Consider the following 24,656-nt stretch of genomic DNA (forward strand, 5'->3'; position numbering starts at 1 on the left):
GTTTTCCTCCTTTGGCATGTGTCAGAACTAATATTCCCACCAAGGTCATCTCTCCCAGATAATGGCAACATAGTTATGTTAACAACTACCTCAGAGACCTTGTCTGTTGGCATTGCTTTCCTTCTCGTTTTAATTTATAACCCACAGCTTGGAGGAGAAGTTGTTATTTCAACAGTGTTTTCTTTGTTAAATGTTTATTTATTTTGAAAGAGAGAAGGAAAGAGTGTAGGCAAGTGGGAGAGTCACAGAGGGAGAGAGAGAATCCCAAAGGGGCTCCACACTCAGGTAGGGGCCAGGCATGGGGCTTGATCCCACGACCCTGGTACCATCACTTGAGCCAAAATCAAGTGTCTGATGCTCAACTGACTGAGCCATCCAGGCGCCCCAGCACTGTTTTCTCTTATAGGAAATGTGCACCCTTGTTAGCTGTCATTGTGACCAGAGATTGAGTGAGGGGCAGAAGGGAAGAGGAAGAAACATAAGAAGGGAGAGCAAACATTTATTGATCAATGATCTGAGCGCTTTGTGTGATTCTCACAACACTCCATCTCAGCTGCTATGAGCCCCATTTCCCAGGCAGAAGGCCTCCCTGCCCTGCTCAGTACCCCTGGGACTCGCAAACTGGGGTGTACCAGTGCCCTACGGCTGACATAACCAATTACCACAGACTCGGTGGCTTCAGACGACACAGATTATCTTATGGTCCTGGGAGTCCAAAAATGAGTCTCAGAGTGCTCAAAATNACAAACTGGGGTGTACCAGTGCCCTACGGCTGGCATAACCAATTACCACAGACTCGGTGGCTTCAGACGACACAGATTTATTATCTTATGGTCCTGGGAGTCCAAAAATGAGTCTCAGAGTGCTCAAAATCAAGGTGTTGCCAGGGCTGGTTCCTTCCGGTGACCCTGGATGAGGAGGAGGGGGTGGGATTTGTTTTCTTGCTTTTTCCAGCTTCTGGAAGCTTCCCCTGTGCTTTGGCTTGTGGCCCCTCCTGCATCATATTGTCTTTTACCACTTGATTCTGTTGTCGCATCACCTTCTTCTGTAGTCAAACATCTCTTTTCCTCTTTCTTATGAAGATGTTTAGGACTAAACTGGGTCCACCCAGATAGTGCAGGATCATCTCCCATCTCAAAATCCTTAATTCAGTCACATATGCAAAATCCCTTTTGCCCTACGAAGTAACATTCACAGGGTTCTGGGGTTAGAATATGGATATTTTGGGGGCTGTTATTCAGCCTCCCACCTGTGAGCAAACAGTGGGGATACCCTTAAAGTAGACACAGCACTTTTCTCTAGGGTGTCCCTGTTCCTCGAAGATTTTTTTAAAATATTTTTTTAACATTTATTTATTTTGAAGGACAGAGCATGAGTGAAGGAGAGACAGAGAGGGAGATGCAGAATCCGAAGCAGGCTCCAGGCTCCATGCCTTCAGCACAGAGCCCGACATGGGGCTCGAACCCACGAACAGCGAGATCATGACCTGAGCTGAAGTCAGACACTTAACCGACTGAGCCACCCAGGTGCCCCTCGAAGATTTTTAAGAGTTACCTGTAAGCATAAGGATTTAACAGAGTGATTTTTGATAGTTACATTTTAATATGAAGCCAGCATGGGGATATAACAAGAGTAAATGCAAACTTTTCATGACTTAAAAAATTTTTTTATCATAGGTAATTTCAAGCATTTCCAAAAACAGGAAAAACAGCATAAAAGAATTCTCATGCAACCATCACTCAACTTCAACAGAGATCAAGTTGTGGCTAGTCAGTTGCATCTGTACCCCGTCCACTCCCCCCACCCCATTCTGGACTACTGTGAAGCAAATTCTAAATATTTCGCTTCATCTGTAAATATTTTGGTATGCAAATATTTTGGAGGATTCTTTTTCTTTTTACTTAAGTTTATTTATTTTGAGAGAGAGAGAGCATGTGCACAAGCCAGGGAGGGGCAAAGGGAGAGAGGGAGAGAGAGAGAATCCCAAGCAGGCTTTATGCTATCAGTGCAGAGCCCAACACAGGGCTTGATCCCACCAACCACTAGATCAAGACCTGAGCCGAAATCAAGAGTGGGATGCTTAACCAACTGAGCCACCCAGGCGCCCCTGGAGGATTTTTTTAAAATAAATCTAAAATACTCTTATCCCATCTGTAAGTTGATAATAATTATCTAATTACATCAAAAATCCAATCAATGGTCAAAATATCCCCATTTGTCTCATAATTTCTTTTATAGTTAATATGCTCAAATCAGGAACACGTAGATAAGGTGCCTATATTGCTGTGGGTTGCTAGGATTCTGAAGTCTAGTTAAATTTACGGATTTTCTCTTCGTCCTCCTCCTCCTCCTTCTTCTCTTTCTCTCTCTCTCTCTCTCTCTCTCATTCTTTTGAACTTGCAATTTATTTTGAGGAAAAGGGTTTTTTGTCCTGAAGAGCCTGCCAGCTGGGTGCCATGATAGAGTTAGTCATGTTCCCCATGCCCTGTATTTGATGGAAAGTAAAATTAGATCTAGAGGCTGGATCAGACTTTGCTTTGAGTTTTTGGCCAGAGTACCTTACAGGTGGTGTGGTGTCCTTCTCTCCAGAGGCATGTAATGTCTGGTCATCTCTTTTTTGTGTGTGATATTACCAGCTGGTGATTAATCCTTGCTGCAATTCTTTAATGCATTAAGCATTGTAAAAATGGAGATCCCCTTCGACTATCTCCTTCTTCATTCATTAACTCCTATTCTTTAAAAAATAAACAAAAAAGAGAAATCTTCCTTCATGACTATTCTGTTACCTAAGGAGCAGTTCATATCAAGGTGGGGTAGATGTTTGATTTACTTATTTAATTGCCTATTTTCAAAATATTGATTGGGTTTTCCAGCTCCGGCCCAGTGAACAGTGAGAGGATTTTTTAAAGTCATTATGGACTCATGCACTTAAATCCATTTGATGTGTTCTAATCATTACAGCCATTACTATTACTGATGCACAAATTAGCTATGTGGATAGTGAGAGCCTCTTCATGTTGGTTACATTAGTAGTTGGCTTTGTCTTGGGTTTTATAGCTTCCTTCCTTTCAGAATGACAAGATGATTCAGGCTCATTTTGTCTGTTTCTTACCCCAGACCATGGATTCAGCTATTTCTCCAAGGACTCTTGGTTTCATTTCTAGAAAATGGTGTTTAGCTATCATAATCTGGGTGCTATAGGTGCTTACTGCTATCGGGTTGGTTATGTGTTCAGGTCTATTCAACATAGGGAGCTAGGATATGTTTCTTTTTTAAGATAAAAAAAATCATGAGTTCATACAAATACAATTCAAAATTACAACTGTAGAGTTTTACTTAACCCTATCGCTCTTAGCTGTATCTCTGCTCCAAAACTTAAAATCCTATTGCATTGCAAACAATACTAACATAATTATTCAAAATACAGTATACACACAAATAGTCTTGGAATAACAATTTCAGTATCGATGATAGGAGCAGTATAATTACTGGAAACAATCTGAAACTTTTTATGAAGGGGACAATTTTTTTGTTGTTATTTAAGTATCTCCTATAAGATATATATTATCCTGTAAGATATGTATATAGTCAAATTTATGTCTGAAAGTCACTTGAAACAGTTCTCCCTTTGAAGTTTGCCACCCACTAAGTATATTAAATACTTCAATATTTATTTAGAGATTGCTTTTAAAAAATTAGTTTTACAATTATGTGAAATATTCATGATTCCAAAGTCAAAGACACAAAATAAGGTACATTTGTAGAACTCTAGCTCTGTTCCTACTCTTCCTTCCTGTGACTTTCAACCAGCTAAGTACTTTCTAAAGGTTTTCAGTTTATCCTTCAATGTTTAAAAATATAAGTATTCAGTCTTTCTCTTCTCCCATTTTTAAATGTAAAATATCAAACTTCATTTTTTAAAATGTTGCCTTTTTTACTTACCCAATTATTCTGAAGATCTCTCATGGCACGGAGGAAGATTTTTTCTTTTTCACAGATTCATAAGGCTGCCATTGTAGGGCTACAGTACAACTCATTCATCCAGTTCCCAGTTGGTGGATGTTTGGGTTGTTTTCAGTCTTTGCTACTGCAAATAATGCTACAATGCCCGTGGTCATGTTTTTATCATCTTCTCGGAATCGATTCCTGAAAGCAAGAATTCTGTCAAAGGCTACATACTAACGTAATTGTGTTAGGTATCGCCAAATTCCTTTCCATGGATGTTATAATTACTTGTATCTCTATCAGCAATGTATCAAACTACCTGTTTTCTTGGACAATAGGCTGGACAACAAATTATGTTGTCAAACTTTGAGATTTCATCACACTGATAGGTGAGCTACCAGTTTTCAGCATAGTTTAAAAATAAACGTGGTGGAGAACCCTTTCAGGTATTAAATATTTGCTTTTCCATTAGTGAGACCTCACATCTCACATTTCCTGTTGCAGCACATTTTTGAATGAGAAAAGATACGGTGAGGATATATTTTCTAAGTTTAGTTATGTCTGCAAATGTTAACTGTATCTGGATCATGATTTGAGTGGGTATGTCATATTTATCTGAAATTTATTTGCCCTCTGAGCTTTGAGCTTTATAGCTGCTAAAGTGGAGTTGTTGATGAGATTTTTCAGGCCACTCTGATTTTTCTCTTTCTGAAACTTTGGAATCTTCTCTGAAGCACTCGAATTCTGAGTGTTCACAAGGCTAAGTCTTGGTGTGAGATTCATTCATACCCTTGGCCTGGGCAGTTGGTGTATCCTTTCCATCTGAAATGTTCATATATTTTAGCTCTGAGAAATTATACTCTATTATTTATTTATTTGTTCTCCTTTATTTTGTCTTCCCTGTCCACTCGATCTGGTTTTAGTCAGATGTTGGACCTCCTGGACTGATTGCTTATGGGTTTGATCTTTTTCTCCACCTTTTATATTTCTTAGTTATTTTATTCAATTTTTTGTGAATTCCCTTAAACCTGATCTTCCAATTCTTCTACGATGGATGAAACAACATTGCCTCAAATCTCTCTAAAGATACTTAATTTGAGTCTTTGATACTTATGGTCTCTGTGGTATTATTCCAGATCCAGGAGTTCGAATCTTCACTTTTTGATCAGTCTCTGTTGAGTTTGGAGAACTTCTTAGTTAAAACGGAGATTTAGTGGTGTTTGGTACAGACATTAAAGACTCGGGGCACCTGGGTGGCTTAGCAGGTTAAGAGCCTTGAACTCGGCTCAGTTCATGATCTCACGGTTTGTGAGTTCAAGCCCCAAATCGGGCTCTGTGCTGACAGCTCAGAGTCTGGAGCCTGATTCAGATTCTGTGTCTCCCTCTCTCTCTGCCCTTTCCCCACTTCTGCTCTGTCTCTAAAAAACAAATAAACAAACAAAAAAACCCTCATGTTCTCTGAGTCCTTCCTCTGGCTGTGTATTAAAAAAAATGGAAAGAACCAGGGGAAACAAAGGAAAGAGAGGGGCTGGCTTATGAATTTTATACTGGAAATGCATTCTTCTCTTACATATTGCAATTCTTCAGAATTAGCCCCCTTGAAAGACTATATTTTGAAAACCACAAGGCACTACCAAATATATGGTGTTGTATTTCAACAATTTGGTATAGTGGTGTGACTACTGTACTTGGGGTCCAGAGACTTAGGTTCTAGACTAAAATCTGTGTATTAGTCAAGGCTCTTAATAGTAAGTGACAGAAACCCAATTCTAACTAGCTTAAACACCAGCAGGTCTTAAGGAGAACATGTTGTGAGGGGTGCCCACAAAACTGGAGGGAGATCAGTAGGAACCGGGGTTCTGCTGTTACTCTCGATCTGCACTTCATATCTTGATTCTCTCTGAGGGTCACTGTCATGCCAGGACATTCTACATAGCTGGGGACATGGCTGATGAAAGCTCCGGGATCATGATTTAAAGGGAAAGGGTGAGCAGAAGACTCTCCCTCCAAACTTGGCATCAAAAGTTCTAGGAATGGACTCTGACTGGCTCTAGTTCAGACAGCTGCTCACCTAGAACCAATCTCTGTGGCTGGGAAAGTGGTGGTCTGGGATGGGACGCGCATGGAGTAAGACCCTCAGGATGGGAAGCCCCATCACAGCTGCACTGTAGCGGGGAGGGAGGGGGTGACACAGTTTTCCCAAGAAGAGGGAAGGGTGCTGGACATGTAGCAGCCCAGATGTGGACATGTAACAGTCCAGATGTCCACTTATCTCTGTCACTAATTAGATCCATGACTCCTAAACCACACTGGACCTCAGCCTTTCTATTTGTGGAGTAAGACATGTAGACCAAGCATTTCTCTAATTCTCCCCCAACTCAAATACATTATGAATTTACTGAAAATCACATGTTTTTCTCTTATTGTTTTTTAACTTGCATGAGAATTAAATATATCTGTTAAAGACCGGAAAAACGTGATTCCACACATTAAATAGGAGAGGGAAACAGCGCTATTTAAAGAACATCCTGCCTCTGGATTTTGAAGAAGGTGAAGCATATTCCTGTAGTTATTGTTTCGCCCCTGAAGCACAGATAGAAATAGCTAACCAAACTTTTCCCATAGCACATTCTATCCCCCTGAGGAGGGCTCTGATTGTGCCAGAAGGTCCCTGGGGACTGAGCGCCCAGCATAGCATTCTCTTGGTTGCCAGCTGGTCAATGAAGGCAGCTGTGGATGCCATTTGGCTCCCAGTGTCTCTACCAGTAGGAGCTGGACATGGTGGGTGGTCCTCAAATATAAGTGCAGCCAGCTCTCTACTTACTAGAGGGACCAGCTGATGGACTCTGGGGACCTGCGATCCCTCCTCATTGTTATTCTTGTGTAAGGGTAAGGAAGTGTAGCAGTTACAATCTAGTTCATGACTGTAATCAGCAGCCATTAATGTCTGATTTCCCTCAATTGCCCATGCACTTTTAGAAAGGCATACATTCTTCCAGCAAAATTGTCAAGGTCTCATGTGTTTCTTCTCCCTTTTGTTCCTTCTCTCACCTAGTTATATCTTCTTGCTTTGTCTCTCTCTCTTTCTACTCGTGCTTGCCGCAGATATTTATTAGACTAGAAACTGTTAAATACACCATGGTTTTTGAACCAAGCCAGAAATGAGTTGAATCTGGTAGTCTGAGTAACTGGGAAGGCGAGCCAGAAGGATGGAAGGATAGAATCAAAATGAAATCTTGCTCTGAATTTTGCTTCCTATTGTGTTCTTAGAACTTACTTGGTGAGGGGAGCCCTTCCTTTGCCCCTGGATGATGACAAGGGTAGTCTGTGTGTGGGGTTCCCTCCGTTTGCCCCTCCAGATCCACTCACCAACCAGACTTGTACAGACCACATCGAGAGGCTGTGTGTCCTCTGGATTCTGGTTGAACTTGGGCAATGGAGAACTCCAGCAGGAAAGTGGAGGAAGGGAAGGGAACAAGGTCAGGAATGTANCAAACTTTTCCCATAGCACATTCTATCCCCCTGAGGAGGGCTCTGATTGTGCCAGAAGGTCCCTGGGGACTGAGCGCCCAGCATAGCATTCTCTTGGTTGCCAGCTGGTCAATGAAGGCAGCTGTGGATGCCATTTGGCTCCCAGTGTCTCTACCAGTAGGAGCTGGACATGGTGGGTGGTCCTCAAATATAAGTGCAGCCAGCTCTCTACTTACTAGAGGGACCAGCTGATGGACTCTGGGGACCTGCGATCCCTCCTCATTGTTATTCTTGTGTAAGGGTAAGGAAGTGTAGCAGTTACAATCTAGTTCATGACTGTAATCAGCAGCCATTAATGTCTGATTTCCCTCAATTGCCCATGCACTTTTAGAAAGGCATACATTCTTCCAGCAAAATTGTCAAGGTCTCATGTGTTTCTTCTCCCTTTTGTTCCTTCTCTCACCTAGTTATATTTTCTTGCTTTGTCTCTCTTTCTACTCGTGCTTGCCGCAGATATTTATTAGACTAGAAACTGTTAAATACACCATGGTTTTTGAACCAAGCCAGAAATGAGTTGAATCTGGTAGTCTGAGTAACTGGGAAGGCGAGCCAGAAGGATGGAAGGATAGAATCAAAATGAAATCTTGCTCTGAATTTTGCTTCCTATTGTGTTCTTAGAACTTACTTGGTGAGGGGAGCCCTTCCTTTGCCCCTGGATGATGACAAGGGTAGTCTGTGTGTGGGGTTCCCTCCGTTTGCCCCTCCAGATCCACTCACCAACCAGACTTGTACAGACCACATCGAGAGGCTGTGTGTCCTCTGGATTCTGGTTGAACTTGGGCAATGGAGAACTCCAGCAGGAAAGTGGAGGAAGGGAAGGGAACAAGGTCAGGAATGTAATCTCCTGCCTCTCTTCTCCTGAGGTCAACTCATCTGGCTGCATCCCTTGATGGAAGGCTGCTCCTCCCAATGTGGTCTGCTTTTCACGGCTCTCTTTCCCTTGAGAAAATGGCCTCTCTGCATCCCTGCAGGGCAAGGCTATTGAACATGGGTTCCTGGGCCCTTGAGGATCTTCACTACATGCTGTCCATTCCTTTCTCCTTTAACACTTCGTAAAGAAACCTTCCCATATTATTGCAATTTGAGTGTACTCTCTTCGGGAGTAAATAATTATGCAGCTACTTCAGTTATACACAGAATCTGTGACAGAATGATAGTCCAAAATATTAATCAACACTGTAGTTTTGCTCAAGGGTAAGAGTTATTATCTTCCTCCCTGAGGTGGGACATGTCGGTGGACACCAGCCTCTAGTATGGCTGGTTCTGCCTTCTTTCTTACCTTACCTGCTCCCTGTTCTTTCCATTCCTAGGCTGAAAAGGGGGACAGAGGGGGCGAAAAAATTTTTCGTTCCAATCGGTTCCATCATAACTTGGTTTTGCACCCTCTGGCCTGGCATGGTTAGAACCAACACTCTCCTGGCCCCTCAGAAACCCCCTGCACTCCCACCTGCAGCTGCCCACCCATGACCCAGGAAGGTTTCCTCTCGGGCTCGTCCTCCAGGGGCCCTTTCACACTAGTATGCTCACTGCTGGAGAGTCTTCGTCCCTCCAAGTTATCTTGGGCAGAATTTAAGACTCTAGATGACCTTCCCACCAGCAAAGTTCATATCTGGTTGACAGCCTCTCTGGCTCATCTTTGTTGTGTCACCGAAACAGCTCAATAGCCTGACTTGCCCAGGTGGCCGCTGGGATCCCAAACACCTGGGAGCCCACAGGCCCTGCGAATGGTTTCTCAACATCTCCTCTCTGCCAGATTGAGGCAAGGGGGGCAGATACCCTCCACCTTCTCCAGCGGGGAGACGCAGAACTCACAACCCAGCCTGTCTCCAAAGAAATCCTTCTTGTGAAGTCCTCTTGGTCACTATTTTCTCTAGCGCTCAATCTTGACAAAATGTGGGAGGAGGCTTAAGGGCAGGAGGGAATTAATTCTCCAACATCCACTCTGAAGATCCTTCCAGGGGAGAGAGGCAATTGGTCTCACACACATCTTAGGATGTCATTTTTGCCTCGTCTTGGAGTCTCAGTCAAAATCTTAATTTCAACATACCGTGTATCTTTTTAATTGCTGGATAAAACAAAAGCAGTTCCAACTGGCTTCTACAATAAAGAGAATTTGTTGGTTCGTATAAGTGAGAGTTCAGAGGTTGGGGCTCAGTTTCTCGTTGGTTCTCTCAGTTCTCCCTTTCTCCATGTTTTCAAGATGACTGCCTGAAGCACTCTGGGTACATGCTTCCTTGTCCATATCCAGGCAACAAGGAGGGCATCCCTTTCCTCAACCACTGAACAAGAGTCTTGAGCTTTACTCTGACTGGTCAAAACTTGACAACTCAGGTTGAGTTGTTAACCTGAGCTAATCCTTATCACCAGGGGAGCCCAATGTGCTGATTGGCTTACGTCTTGGGTGGGGGGCCATAACTGCACAATGACTGTGGAAGAGAGATGGTTTACCCTCATTGGGTTAAACCTCTGGGGATCCATTCCTGAAACTGGGGGTGACAGCAGTGGACATGAAACTTGGACTCGACACCTTACACAAATTTCCTGGACTCAACACCTTACGCAAATCTCCTGGCTGTATAACTAAGAAAAAGGTTTGGAATGAGTGTTCAGGAAGCATCTGCCCCCCTCCCCCCAGTCCAAGGTCGTCTTACTCAAGCGTCTAATTTTGTCCCCATGTAAAATATGGTTTGGTGGGGATCTAAATATTTTATATTTGTAATACAAACATACTTGTGACTGCAGAGGGGTTCGTTCTGCATTGGGACTAGCTTCTCCATTAGGCACAGGGCCTAAGGCCCATGAGATTTTTACCGCCCCATAAAAATGTTTTATTTCTTTTAAAATCAGAAGATAAAAAGGAACTTTTAGGTTAAAGAAAATGTTTTAATATATAATATTTATATATTCATCTTAATAGCAATACAATTGTAAAATATAATAATAATTATTAATAAATTATTATTATTAATAGGGGAATGGGCCTACTAAGGCAAAAATGCATTGGTGAGAAACTGCTCAGGCAGCCACACTGTGCTTTCCTTACAGGGCTATCCCAAGACAGAATTTATGTTTTGCCCATAGACCCCAAAGCCTGAGACAAGGGGATCATTCCTTTGAATTCCAAGGTTACTACCCATTTGCTTAAGGAACAGATGTGGGTTGTATCACTGTTGTATCAGAGATATTATTGTGCTTGAAAACAGCAGTGCAGGGAGGTCAGGCTTGCTTGCCTCCCAAAAAAAGTAGAAAGAGGGAAGGCAATTTTCCTCCAGCTGGAGGCTAATTAACATGGACATGGTGCACTAGAGTTAAAGCATTTTCAAGCCTTATTATATCACTTGATTCTCCTTAACAACACCCATGGGGTACTGACCCTTTGAACCCATGAAGAATCAGACTCAGGGAATGCAAATTGCCTTTCCACAGTTTGCTACATGGTTACTAATTCATGGAGGGTTAGGTCCACCCGCCATTTCTGACCGCTAAGCTTTTGCTGTTTGCTGGTGCCCAGAGGCAACTAAACTGGAAGTAAAAATTTTTGTAAATAGTTTATCAGACCGAGCGAAGTGGGCAGTGTCTTAGGGTATACTGAGAGTCCCAAGAGCAGACCTAGTCACTTCCAGACTTTTCCATGAACACTGCAGCCATTCACACTCGCTTCTCCAGCTTTTTCCTTGCATCGCTAGCTTGAGTGATCCAGAGCCCTTTCCAGGGTCTCGTTCCAGCAAAAACAATGCACAAAAGAAACCTGATAAGGTGGCTTCCCAATAACCCCTCTTTCTCCACTTCGAGGAAATGAGGCAGACTAGAGCAGTGGCAATCAGAAGTGGGGTGGCAATACTGACGGCACAGTCATCGCCTAGGAGCTCGTTAGAAAGGCAAATTCTTGGGTCCTACGGACCCCCTGAACCAGATCCGTCAAGATAGGGCCTGGAAAGTTGTATTTTAACCAGCTCCCAGGTGACTCTCGGGCACGCTAAAATTTGAAGGGCTGAAGCACGGAGGGTGGGGAAATGAGGCTGTACAAAGCAAGAGTGTGCCCCAACTCTCTCTCTCTTTCTCTCTGGGTGGAGTGTGGGGAGGCGTATTCACTTTAGTAACCATTATGAAAGTCTCAGCGAAGGATTGGTAATTTAGCTTGGGACCTGTAAATTTCTCAAAGACGCCGCCCCTCCTATGCAAGTGGCGCAACACCCTTACCCAAGTAGACCAGCCGCCAGGTCTCTAGCAGCCTCATTTTCCTAAAGCTGGAAAATTAGACTCGGCAGCGAGGAACACGCGGCTTGGCGCGGCCCGACAAGGAGCAGGCGACTAACCGGCCGCCAGCCAGTTCTTCTCCCTCAGGCTCCGCCCCTCGGCCACGGCCCCCTTCCGGTCTCCGCCGCCCCGCCCCGCTCCGCCCCGCGCAGGCGCGTGAGCGCTTTTCCCGTGGCGCTCCGCGGCGCGGGCCATTTGGGAAAATGGCGGGCGCTTGGTTGCCCGGTTGTAAATGTTGCTCTTCTAGCTGTACGTGTGGCGGCGACAAGGGCAAGTGGGGCGACTCTTCTCTGTTAGGCCGGCGGCTCTCGGAGGACTCGGACCGTCACCAGCTGCTGCAGAAGTGGGCAAGCATGTGGAACTCCTTGAGCGGGGACGCGTCGGTGGCCTGTGCAGAGGGGACGCGGCGCGAGGAGGCTGCGGAGCCGGCCGAGGAGGACAGGCCGCTGGTGTTTCTGTGCTCCGGGTGCCGGCGGCCGCTGGGCGACTCCTTGAGCTGGGTGGCGAGCCAGGAGGACACCAACTGCATCTTGCTGCGCTGTCAGTTGCCGCGCCGGGTGGAAGTGGGGTGGGGTCGGGGAAAGCTGGGGGCCGCCTTCTTTCCAGGCGTGCGGCACCTGGGGGGCCCGGGANGTGAGCTGTCCCAGGATCACTCCTGCAGCCTGGGCTCACGACTGACCCGTCCTTTGCTGGCGTCCTCCAGCCCAGAAGAGCAGCGATTGATCCAGCCTCATGTGAACATTGCTCAGTAAAAAATGACCAACTGAATGAGGATAATACATACATGGGGTAGTTAGGAGGATTAAGTGAGTTGATGTGTATCATGAGCTCAAAACGGCTAGGAAGGGCCGCTTGAAGTGATTTCTCTAGCGGAGATAATCTGTCATTGTTGACCGGGGTCTAGATTGTTTCCAGAGTTGCCTCCACTGGAACAGCATGTACTTGGGTTGAGATTTTTGGTACAGTAGGAGAATCTCTTTTTTTTTTAGTAGGCAAGAAATAATATGTTTGGTGTTAAATCATTTTACTTGTAGTTTCTGTTTTTACAGAAGATAAAACTATCTTTTGCCACATGCTTTTTTGTTTTGTATAAAACCCCTTCTGTTACTTACTTTTTCTATCCCAGCTTTTAAATTTTAAAAACTATCAGTTTTAGACAATTCAGTTTACTCCCTGCCCCCCTTTCACCATTGCTGCCGTGAAATATAAAGAAATGAACTCTTGGATTAATTTCCATTTCCTCCTGCCTCAATTTGAGTTAGTTTAATTATTTTTTTCCTTTGTCAAGGTTTATAACATTTATATTCTGTTCTGTAGCCATAGCATGGTCATTGAGGCTTAATATAATGTTTGTATGGATTTGTTTCTCAATTCCAGGACACTTATTAATACAAGAAAGCTTCTTAATAGCTTTCTCATTTCTGAGTTGTTTATTTCATTAATCATCATCAGTAGTCCCTCCCCACCCCTACCCCAGTCCCCAAGAAAACTTCAAGTCTGAGTGGTTGAAAATGCCTTTCTGTTCTCTTTTACGTGAATGTCCTCTTGACTGCATGTACAATTCTGGGATCATGCTCTTCGCTTTTTCTAGGCAGGGACCAGCCAGTGCAAAGGCCCTGAGGCTAGTGTGACTGAAGAGCAGAATGAGGAAGAAAGCAATAAAATAAGGGAAGGAAGGGGTCAGAAAATTCAGGGCCTTGGAGGCTGCTCTTCAGAATTGGAATCTATTCTAGTGAGTGAATAAGATAGAATTCTATTCTAGTGAATATTAGAATATTCTAATCTATTTAGCAAAGGAGTGATACGACCCAGATTTTTTTTTGGAGGAAGCACTTAAGGGAAGAGTAAATGTGGAAGTGAGAGGTCAGTAGGAGCTAGTGCAACAATCTAGGCAAGAAGACTCAGTGATGGTTTGGGAGCAGGAGTGCGGTTTGTGAGGTGGAATTGATGGGACTTGTCAGGAGTGGATACAGGCGATGGGGGGCTGAGGAGATGAATCAAGGATGACACCTTATGTTCTGATTTGAGCAGCTTGGTGGATGGAGGTGGAATTTACCCAGTTCGGGTAGACTGTAGGAGGTGAAACCAATTGGTTTGGACATTTAGGTGTGATGTCTCTTCTTCATTTCCCTCCATCCCCCATCCCTTCCTTTAATGTATCCTGGACCTGGATCCTCTGGGAATGTTTCCCGCTTCCGGGGTCAGCGGTGACACCATCCAGGTCATGGTCTAAATAAGAGGTTTTTGTCCAAGTCCCTGAGAGCTCTGCATTTCACCCCTGGGGATGTATGGTTTGGCTTTTAACATCTTTCTTGCTTTTATTTTATTCATTTTTAGACTAAATCTTAAAAATGTTTATTTTGAGAGAGAGTGCATGCGCACATGCTATTGGGGGAGGGGCAGAAAGAGGGAGAGAGTCAGCACTGACAGTGCAGAGCTGATGCAGGATGTGGGGGCCGGGGACTTGATCCCACAAACCTTGAAATCATGACCTGCGGTGAAATCAAGAGTTGGACGCTTAACCGACTGAGCCACCCAGGCCCCCCATTTTTCTTGGTTTTGATCCCAGTTTTACTATACCTTGCAGGTATTCTTGGTAACCTGTGATTGAAGTCCTAGTTGTTCCTGGTTTTACTGGCAATTGAGTTTTCCCCTCCAGTTTTACTTGTTAATGTCAGTGGTTTTCACGGAGGAGAAAGAAATAACTCTCATTCTGCCATCTTTTTTTCCAGATGTACAGAGGTACATTTTGTTTTGAACCACCCTTGTGTGTCTGTGTGACTGTGGGCTCTTAATTTTCTTAGTTCTCTGAGTTCTAAAATAAAATTGAATTAGAAGTTTTCTAAATATTCGTGTGTGTATTATAACAAACCACACTAATCAAGTATTGCTACTTTGTTCTAGGTGTTTCCTGTAATGTTTCTGTGGATAAGGAACAGATACTGTCCAAACGCAAAAATGAAAATGGCTGGTGAGTAAGGGTATTATCTACTGGAATATGTGTATTCGAGAAAATGTTTTTTTCCAGTTAAAAATCTTTAAAAAGATCATTACCAGTAAGATTAGTTGGGATAAGGGTTTCTTTGTGGTGGTCACTGTAGAATCAGTGATTTTAATACATTAGTTTTTTTTTTTTAATTTTTATGTTTATTTATTATTGAGAGACAGAAAGAGACAGAGCATGAGCAGGGGAGGGGCAGAGAGAGGAGGAGACACAGAATCTGAAGCAGGCTCCAGGCTCCAAGCTGTCAGCAGAGAGCCTGATGTGGGGCTTGAACTCATAAACTGTGAGATGATGACCTGAGCTGAAGTCAGACACTTAGCCAAATGAGCCACCCTGGTGCCCCTTTAATATATTAATTCTTGATCAGTGGTGGTCTTTTTAGATATTGTAATGGAAGAGTTTCTAAATTTCTAAAGTCATATTCTGACAGTCTCTTTTGAGTCTTTGGGCTTAGTGCTAAAACAATTTGAAAATAAAATTTAAAAAATATCTGTATCATAAAATCTTAGCCAAAGGATGCCTTAGACCAGTGCTACCTATTTTTTTTTTTTAATGTCATGCCACCCATGGAAAATGCTAGCATCACACTTATACACATGTACTGTGGCCTGTTGAGGTAAACAGATGAGCTGCGTGAGGCCGCAGGTAGCCAGCAAGGGGGCTCCGGCCAGCCCGGGCCCTGTGCTCCTGCTCTGAGGGCTCAAGGAGTCACTCCTTGGCATCCCCGCCACCCACTGCTACAAGCGGCCTCTTCAGTGAACTGAATGGGAGACCCTGCCTATGTCATTGTTGCCCAGAGTGTGCCTTACCGATGTATATGAACGGTAGCGGTACACACACCACCCAACAGAAATTAATAATCGTGTATGTTTTTTAATATGTACTTAAAAATACTGGTTTTTCCTTTTAAAGTAATGCTAGAGTGTCCTATTCAAAGTGTATTTCAATGAAAAGATTACTCTTTTTAAGGAGAAATACATTCATAGCTGCACAGGTAATATGTGCATGTGGCAGAAATGGTGCTGCTGACATGCATGTGACCTCAGTTTGGAAAAGCCAGACTTAGATCGTTTTTCAGTTTGTAGATGAAGAAAGTAAGGTCCAGGGAGATAGGCCACAGGCCTGTGCAGTGCTCAGAGCCAGCATGGTGCTAGTGTCTCCCCTTCCTTCTTGGAAAGTGTTCTTTCTTCTCTCCTTCCTGGTTTTACTATTTTTTTAAAAAAAGTTTATTCATTTATTTTGAGAGAGAGAGGGATGCCTGGGTGGCTCAGTCGGTTAAGCATCTGACTGGCTCAGGTCATCTCATAGTCCGTGAGTTCAAGCCCCACGTTAGGTTCTGTGCTGACAGCTCGGAGCCTGGAGCCTGCTTCAGATTCTGGGTCTCCCTCTCTTTCCCACCCTCCCCCACTCACACTCTATTAAAAAAATAAACATAAAAAAAAATACAGCTTTGATAGAGAGAGTGTGTGTGTGCATATACATGTTGGGGAAGGGCAGGGAGAGGGAGAGAATCCCAAGCAGTCTCCTTATGCAGTGCAGAGTCCAACATAGGACTTGAACCCATAAGCCATGAGATCATGACCTGAGCTGAGATCAATAGTCCGAGGCCTAACTGACTGAGCCACCCAGGTGACCCCAATTTTACTTACTTTGATGCCACTTTCACCATTTTTGCCCTGTCTCTATACCAGCTATCATGTACTTACTATCTTTAATTACATTGACTCAGAATTTTTATTTAGACTTATTTAAAAAGGAATCTAACATATTATTGCCATACATGTATCATTTGCCATTAATTAGACGTTTACTACAATGCGAATGAATGTTACTAAACTCTAGCAGGGATGCTGTCGTATTACTGGTTCTGAACCCAAAGTCTCTATTCTCTCACTCTAGAAAGATTTGCTCCTATGAGATTCGTGTTCAAGACTTCTAGCCCCACACTGAGACTTTCTTCTTCTTATAATCGGGATGGATAGAGAACTAAAGGGGAATTGACTCTTACTCTGTGAGCCTTGTGTCATCTGGACCAGTCATTCATGCCGCATTACACTGTCTTGAATTTCACCAGGGTCCCCTATTCCACACTTGGGGAAATACCGTATTGGTTTAGAGTGTTCGTATGGTTTTGATAGGCCTGTCCTACTGAAGAGCTGCTCGAGTCGTTCCGCAGCTGGTCATCGAGAGCACTTGTGGGTTTTAGAAACACGTCGTTAACATAGGAGTGCTGTTTCCTATGTCTGCGCTGTCACTTGCTAAGGCTCTTACATGCTAACTCCTTCCTTGTCGAAAATCATCCTGTGATTTCTGGTAGTGGTTTCTCAGTGTTGTTATTCAAAGTTAAGGGTAAGCTCTGGCCAAGTCCTTGCCGGCTGTGAGAGCAGAAGGACGTTGTAGTGATTGTAGCTACTGTCTCTTCATTGCTTCTCAGGATCACTCGGGAAGGGAGTGTCAGGATCACTTGGGAAGGGAGTGGGTTTGCGTGTGTTCTTCAGTGGTGATTACTTTGATTTTGATAATTTGGGATAAAACACTGTAATCCATTGATCAGTGTGTTTTGTATTTTAAGTTTATTTAAGTATCCTTTCCTGGCTGATTACACCTGCATCATATGGTAATTCACAGTCTTGGTAATTGTGTGTGGCAGCTTCATAAAGATGATGAGGTTTGGTATGTAGTACGGACATTTTCCTGTTCCCTCTTGGTAGCATAGATAGGGTCCTTCCTGGGCTTTATGGAGAAATATCAGATATAAAATGAATAGAAATATAAAATATTAAAATATCAAAAATATATAAAATATATTAAAATATAAAGTAAAAAAATATAAACANAATTATAATACCAGTGAGAACTTATAATTTATTGGGCAGTGATCCATTTTGTTCTTTCTTCCATATGGAGCTCCAGTAGTTAAAAAAGTCTCTCAGTGTCTATAGGTAAACAATAATGCAGTCTAATAGATTATTTGAGTCTTGTTGGCTCCATTTTTTTGATGACAGGAATAGCTAGTTATTATGAGAGGCTTAATACCAATAGGAATGACATAATTCTTTTGAAATAATAGCTGTCTTTTGTGATGTATATTATATGATGATCATCACTAGATTTAAGTCTTCAGTTATCAATTTGCTATGCGTAGGGGCTGTAATTTTAGTATAGATACCTATAGCATGGCAAATTTGGGTAGGTCAGTTTGACAAGGCATTTGGGTGACTGGATTCTAAGTTTTTAAAAATGTATTTATTAATTTTGAGGGAGAGCGAGCAAGCAGGGGCGGGGTAGAGAGAAGGAGAATCTCAAACAAGCCCTGCATTGTCAGCATGGAGCCTGACATAGGGCTTGAATCCATGAACCATGCCATGACCTGAGCCGAAATCAAGAGCCAGATGCTTAACCGACTAAGCCACCCAAGCGCCCCTAGATTCTAAGACTTAAAAAAAACATGAATTACGTTGGTGGGGGAAATTATATTCAAATATGTAGAGCCAGAGTTGAGAAATAACTAGAATGAAGGAAAAATTATGTGGAGAACTTGGATCATTAAGTAAAATATTTGTGGAACTTATCTATAGTGGGTAGAAGAGAACTAGTTAGGTCAAAGTCTGATTAATAAAGAGCGACTCTGACAGATACATGATGAGCACGTGTCTAAGATTTATTTCACTCATTGCTGAGGGAATCAGAACATGGCAATGCTGGTTTAGAGAACTCTCTGTAGAACAAATCTAGCTCATGTCCTCCAGGACAACAAGGTCTCAGCTTTTGAGGTTATCTTTTCTACTAGCAGAGGACATTTGCGTCTCTAGCGGACTGAAATTATTTGTGATGTTACAAATTGTTAATCTTATTAATCTTCTTTCTGTAAGTCATCATCTAACTGTAGAGAGTCTGGGCCCTAATCAGTAGTAAGCAACCAATGTTACCTTTCAAGTAGAGCAAAGTGTGGCCCGGGGGTCGAGCAGGCTCTTATCTTTGTAAATATATTCTTAGTGGACTGTAGACAGTGCCTCTCTAGTTATGTATTGTCTCTGGCTGCTTCTGTGCTACCACAGTGGGGACGAGTCACTGCAGCAGACACCATATGGCCTCCAAACCTGAAATATTTGTTCCCTGCATCATTACAGAAAAATATGTCTGCCCCCGCCCCAGAGCATAAATGATTCTCGGTGGGCTTGGTGGGCAATATGACATTGAAAGGGCCTGTGGAATCCTTGCCTTATTTTCAAGTTTTAGATAGTTTTTCTTAATACCAGATTGAGGCATTTCCGTTCTAGAAAAACACCACATCATACCCTGTCGTCACTTTTCTCTGTGCCCCATGTCACTAGGTGCTTAAGTCACTGCAGCCTGGAGGCGACTGTCCACAATTCTAACATATTTTACTATCATTTCCTTCCTTCTTTATACATATGACTTATAGGGTTGGAATAACATTTTTTAGCCACGTAGATGGGAAGTGTTTCTGGATTTTAACGGTGGGGTCTCTGTTACCACGGGTTGTGCTGTTGCTGAAGGCCTGGCCTCTCGCTGTTGCAGCGTTCTGGAGGCCCTGCGCTGCTCCGGGTGCTCGCTCAGCCTTGGCCACATCTACAGGTGCACACCCAGGAGCCTCGACTACAAGAGAGACTTGTTTTGCCTCAGGGTTGAAGCCATTGAAAGGTAAGCTTGATAAATAAATGGTTGTCTCATAAGTGATTCCTCAGGGTTTTCTCTAGAAAAATTGGTCTTGGTATAAAAACATCAGAACGAAATCAACACTGGTTAAAATATATTTTCAAGTAATAATTTCTGACAAAAAGCCAATGATGTTTTTGTTTTGTCCTGATATATTTTGTATGGGAAAATCAGACATTCTCAATTATAATGAGAAAGCACTGCAGGAACATTTTTCAGAGTAAAAGTTTGTCCAGTTTTTCCTTAAAAAGTTTTTAAGCGGTATGTGTTGTCCATTTTATTTTTCCCGTTTTTTTAGAGTATCATGAAGAATTCCTAGATATTCCTAGAATATCATGAAGAATTAGGAATTTCAAAACTGGTTAGGAAAGAAGTCCCTTTGGTGTTCTGGAAAAACAGAAATACAAAGTTCAACTATTCTTTTTTTTTCTTCTTCTTTTTTTAAAAAAATAATTGTTTTAATATCTTTATTTTAAGAGAGAGAGAGACAGCAGCAAGTGAGGGAGGGGCAGAGAGAGAGGGAGACACAGAATCCAAAGCAGGCTCCAGGCTCTGAGCTGTCAGCACAGAGCCCGATGAAGGGCTTAAACCCATGGACTGTGAGATCATGACCTGAGCCAAAGTCAAATGGTTAACTGACTGAGCCCCCGAGGCACCCCAGTGCCACTCTTTTCTTGAGTCTAGTGCAGAATTGTCTGCTTTTTCTGAGGGATGCAAGGAAGTGCCTTCTTTCTTCAAAATTTCTAAAAAGTAAACATTTGGAAACAAGGCAAATTGGAGGCTGATGACAGGTGTCAGTTAAAGAATTACAGAGATCTTAATGGCCTTCTAATTAGCCTTTTTAAAAAATGTTTGTTTATTTTTGATAGAGTGTGAGCAGGGGAGGGGCAAGAGAGAGGGAGACACAGAATCTGAAGCAGGCTCCAGGCTCTGAGCTGTCAGCACAGAGCCTGATATGGGGCTTGAACTCACGAACCACAAGATCATGACCTGAGCTGAAGTCAGACACTTAACCAACTGAGCTACCAGGTGTCCCATAATTGGCCTTTTTTAATAGGGAACACAAAATTAAATAACTCTAACTCCAGGGTATTTTCACTTATCCTGGAAAAGATGTAATCCTCAAGACTTTAAAGATGCCTAAATATCTTATATATCAGGAGAGAAGAAATATTTCAGAAGGAATGAAAGTGCTTATGCTTTCACTACTTGAGGTATTTTGTCACTTTTGTTGAATTCCTCAGCTTTTCTCTTCAAAAGATTTGTAACAGTATTGTTTTTATTATAATTGTGATTTCTCATCAAATAATTCTTTGATGACTACAGTCTGCCAACTTGCTTGAAACTTGACACATTTAGATCAAAATTTTAAGCTCCGCAGACTCCTTACAGCCCTTACGCAAAGAATGATGAACAAGTGCTGTTCACTGTTGTAAGCAGGGAGGCCTGTCTGGAGAGGTAGCAGACCTGTTTTGGTTTTAAGATATGAATAGAAGACCCAGCCCAAACAGATGCTCCTTTAATCTCCATGAGCATTTTACTAAGATGTGTGAAAATTAAGTGAGGGAGAGGACAAGTGAGAAAGGACACGAAACCTCAGCTTGGCCGGCTTGGTACAAAACTTTCAAAAGTGGCACGTATCTGTGTAAAAGGAGATGTGGAAGACTCTGCCACAGGGGATTAGAGTATTAGAATTGCGTTTTTCCGGAACAGTTGAATTTAGGGTAACAGTTACCTCTTGGGGTGGAATTTTAATGCCAAGAAAACTGCTTGGTTTTAGAAGTGGTTATTTACAGTTTTGGTTTTTTAAGATTTTATTTTTAACTAATCTATATACCCAACGCGGGGCTTGAACTCATGATCCTGAGATCAAGAGTCACACGCTCCACCCACTGAGGCTGCCAGGCGCCCCTGTTTACAGTTTTGGAAATTACTTAATGCCACTTCATTTCCCACTTCGTCTCATTTTTCTTTCCTAAATGGGATGTCAATTGTCTACTACAATTTTGTCTCCCGTGCCTTTTTCAGAAATATAACCATAAGGTTTCCATGAGAAGGTCATTCTTATTTGACAAAAGAAGTGACACACCAGAGTTACTACATGTGATAAAAGACTTCGAAAGAAATGCAGATTTATCACATTTTCTTGGGAGAAATCCTAGCACCTTCTTGTTTGCTGTTCAGATCTCTTGGGCTACCAGCCCTGGGCCTGTCTTCCTCCTTCCCAGGCCAGTTTTTCTACCACATATTTTCTCCACCGCAGCATCTCCCAGCCCCGAGAGCTGGGTGCAACAGAAGTCAGACAATTACTGCTGAAGTCACCACATTGGGGTGACCAGAATTGACTCCATAGGTTATTTACTACAAGTCCAGTTTGAAAGTATACATGTTCCCCAAAAGTTATAGAAAGCAAAAAAACTGGCTTCCTCAGGATCTTTTCACATTTTTTAATCATAGAATTTTGAGCTGTGATTGTTAATGTTTTTGCACCCAGCTAACAAAAGAGCAAGCTTGTTCCAGTAATGAAGTACTTAGACTATTGGAAAATATGTAGGAATACCCAGACAAAGCTGTTACGGAGAAAATAGGATTTTCTGTAGTACAACTTCCTACAAATACACAGTGTAATATACTTAGAGTTTTAATATTATTAAGTAATATGAATTTAATATTTGCCTCCTTTTCATATTTTAACCTTGTACTTGCACTGTACTTCAGTTATATTTTAGGGTCCTCGGAAAAGCAAATTGTGTCAGAAGATAAAGAACTTTTTAATCTTGAAAGCAGAGTTGAAATGGAAAAGTCTCTAAAGCAGGTAATTTTGTTCTGTACTCTGTATATCTTTGTATGAATAGCTTCCCATGTTCATACAAACAAGGGCTCCTTAGTGAACAAGGGCTCCTCCACAAATACGCCTCACAATGGCATCTGTTTTGATCTTAATACTTTCACGGTAAGAGAGTGATTATTTTATTTTGGTTATTAGTAAAATTGAGTTTTTGGGGGTAGCCAAACTACAATTTAAGCTAAAGCTTTATCCAAAAAAAATAGTAAGTCATTTCATGCCTCAGTCAAACCAGTGTATAATCTAAAACTAGTAAACTGTATTTCATTTGATTCAATTCTCATCGTATAAACAACCTGGTTTTTAAAAGCTATTTATTTATTATTTGAGAGGGAGAAAAAGTGCGAGAGTGAGCATGAGTGGGAAGGGAGGCAGAGAGAGAGAGAATCCCAATAGGGCTTGATCCCACGAACTGTGAGATCATGACTTGAGCTGAAAATCAAGAGTCAGACCTCAACCAACTGAGCCACACAGGCACCCTAACAACCCGATTTTTGAACGTTAATATCTCCTGGCCAGATAGGCAAGATTCTGATGTGTGAATAAAAGAACTCCAGGTCAGAGACTGAGAATTGCTGTTAATACAATGATGCCTTATTTATATAAAATTTAGTTTATGGCTCTAAATAGCTTCATTAAATCCTGAATATATGTGATGCAAAACATACTCATACATTTTATTAGATTCAAATTTTAATAATTTAATCGTGTGATTTTTTAACCATGATCGTATGTGTATTTTAAAATATTTATTCAATTCGATAGATGGAAGATGTTTTGAAAGCATTACGAGCAAAGCTGTGGGAGGTTGAATCAAAGTTGTCCTTCACCAGCTGCAAAAGCTGACCCGCCCTCCACGTGCCGGTTCCGCACTCCGTGCGGGTGGACGCTTCCGTATGTAGCCATGTTAGTCGTCTGGTTTTGCTCAGAATGGAAAGATTTCACAGTGGCCATGTCCTCTTGTATCGATCAGACGAGAAGGATTGTAGCATCACTTTTAGGATATATTCAGTGGTAAACAAATGGTTGTTTCCCAAAGTCGAGATTTAAAGCCGTTTTATGATACTTGTTGAAATTAGGATTTTGGAGTTTTTATTTTGATAAGAAACTGCTATGCTTTCTCTGAACTGTTTTCTCCTTTGTATCAGTTTCATTATTGTTCATCTCCTTTTTAAATGAATAAAAAAAATTATTCACCTTGGATACTTTGAGAGAGGTTTAATATTGAATGGCAAGAAAATCTTAGAGGTTTTTCCCACCCGCTGTGTGAGTGAGTCTTTGAAAATGAATGCATAAAGCTCTCTGAAGAAACTGGTCAGGTGAATTATTTCTCAGAACTGTTTGAACACTTGCAGGCAAGCAGAAGAGCGTATGTTCGAGGGGTAGTAGATTCCACTTGATCCTTCTGTTTACTGCCGTCCACCAGAACAGGTCTGGAATAATGGCCACCAAAGGGAACAGTAGTCAGTCATCTCTGAGGGTGGGATTCTGGGGGGTCCTCTGTTTCCTATAATTTGGGGCTTATATGTGCTATTTTTAAAATCAGAGAATAAAGATTAAAACAAAGGATTTTAAGATTGATGTTTACAAAACTGAATAGTGGTATTTAACTGAACTCAGAAATCCTGACGCGGTGACTTGTACACGTTTACCGGTTGTAGCCCTGTGGAAGGCTGCTCGGGACTGTGAGGGTGACCCCAGATTTCTCCAGGCCCCTTTCTGTTTTTGGGTGCAGACGAGCCACATTACATTGGTACTCAGAATGCAGGAGTGACTCTGCTCGGTTTCTGCTCCAAAGTTCCCTAATCCTTTCAGAGAATACTCAAAGGTGTTCTAACAAAAGGTCCTAAGTCAGATCACCGGAATCATTTCAAGTTACTGAGTGATTTTGGATAGCTTGGCCATAGCCTCAAATGACCAGACATCAGTGAGGCCTCGAGGGTGGAATGTGGTGGAGAGAAAGCACCCCGTGCACCCGCCGGGCCAAGCCAGTCCTCTCTCCTGAGCGAGCCCATTGCAGTCCCGGGCGTCTGTCCCCTCAGGTGCTTCAGGGGCACATTCGGAGCAGGGGAGAAGATCTTAACAGCAGGATTCAGCCACACTCTGGTCGCGCCGCTAACAGTACTCCCACAGTCATTTTCGGGGCTGTGCCCCAGGCCGGTGTTCGGCCCCCTGATTCCTCAGTCCTGCTCGTACGGGGCAGGCTGAGCCAAGCATCCTGAAAAGCACTAATTTGACTGAAGAAAACTCATTTCCGGTCTCCACAGCGCAGCTCCTGTCGGGGATCCCGAGAGGGGCCTGGCTCAAGTGCCTTGGGCCGCCTCTCGTGTTTGCCTTTGACTGGCCATCCCCGGAGCTGCATCTCCAGTTCAGTCCTCCAGGTGAGTTAGCCGC

The 24,656-nt window shown here is 42.7% G+C and overlaps 1 protein-coding gene and 1 long non-coding RNA gene across 2 annotated transcripts; one reads left to right on the plus strand and one right to left on the minus strand.

Moving 5' to 3' along the window:
* Positions 1–804: 804 nt before the first annotated feature.
* Positions 805–11,801, minus strand: LOC144232592 (uncharacterized). The gene is made up of 4 exons (XR_013335467.1): positions 11,677–11,801; positions 3,943–4,146; positions 2,559–2,734; positions 805–1,177 (listed from the first exon to the last, which is right to left on the minus strand). It is a non-coding gene; the product is annotated as an uncharacterized LOC144232592 (long non-coding RNA).
* Positions 11,802–11,927: 126 nt separating this feature from the next.
* On the plus strand, positions 11,928–23,831 carry MIS18A (MIS18 kinetochore protein A). Its single transcript, XM_077765424.1, has 5 exons — positions 11,928–12,273; positions 14,638–14,704; positions 19,280–19,402; positions 22,136–22,232; positions 23,028–23,831. The coding sequence occupies exons 1-5, from the start codon at positions 11,937–11,939 to the stop codon at positions 23,106–23,108; spliced, it is 705 nt and encodes a 234-aa protein (XP_077621550.1). The 5' UTR covers positions 11,928–11,936; the 3' UTR covers positions 23,109–23,831.
* Positions 23,832–24,656: the final 825 nt, after the last annotated feature.

Source organism: Crocuta crocuta, unplaced genomic scaffold (assembly GCF_008692635.1).
Source record: "Crocuta crocuta isolate KB4526 unplaced genomic scaffold, BGI_CrCroc_1.0 scaffold84, whole genome shotgun sequence".
In the NCBI taxonomy this organism is placed as follows: Eukaryota; Metazoa; Chordata; class Mammalia; order Carnivora; family Hyaenidae; genus Crocuta; species Crocuta crocuta.

What these genes read in the sequence shown, in the direction of transcription:
- MIS18A (XM_077765424.1), top strand. Translation starts at nt 11,937, where the DNA reads ATGGCGGGCGCTTGGTTGCCCGGTTGTAAATGTTGCTCTTCTAGCTGT. An exon ending in CAACTGCATCTTGCTGCGCT is followed by an intron (nt 12,274 to 14,637) that starts GTCAGTTGCCGC and finishes ACTTTGTTCTAG; the next exon opens with GTGTTTCCTGTAATGTTTCT. An exon ending in CGCAAAAATGAAAATGGCTG is followed by an intron (nt 14,705 to 19,279) that starts GTGAGTAAGGGT and finishes TCGCTGTTGCAG; the next exon opens with CGTTCTGGAGGCCCTGCGCT.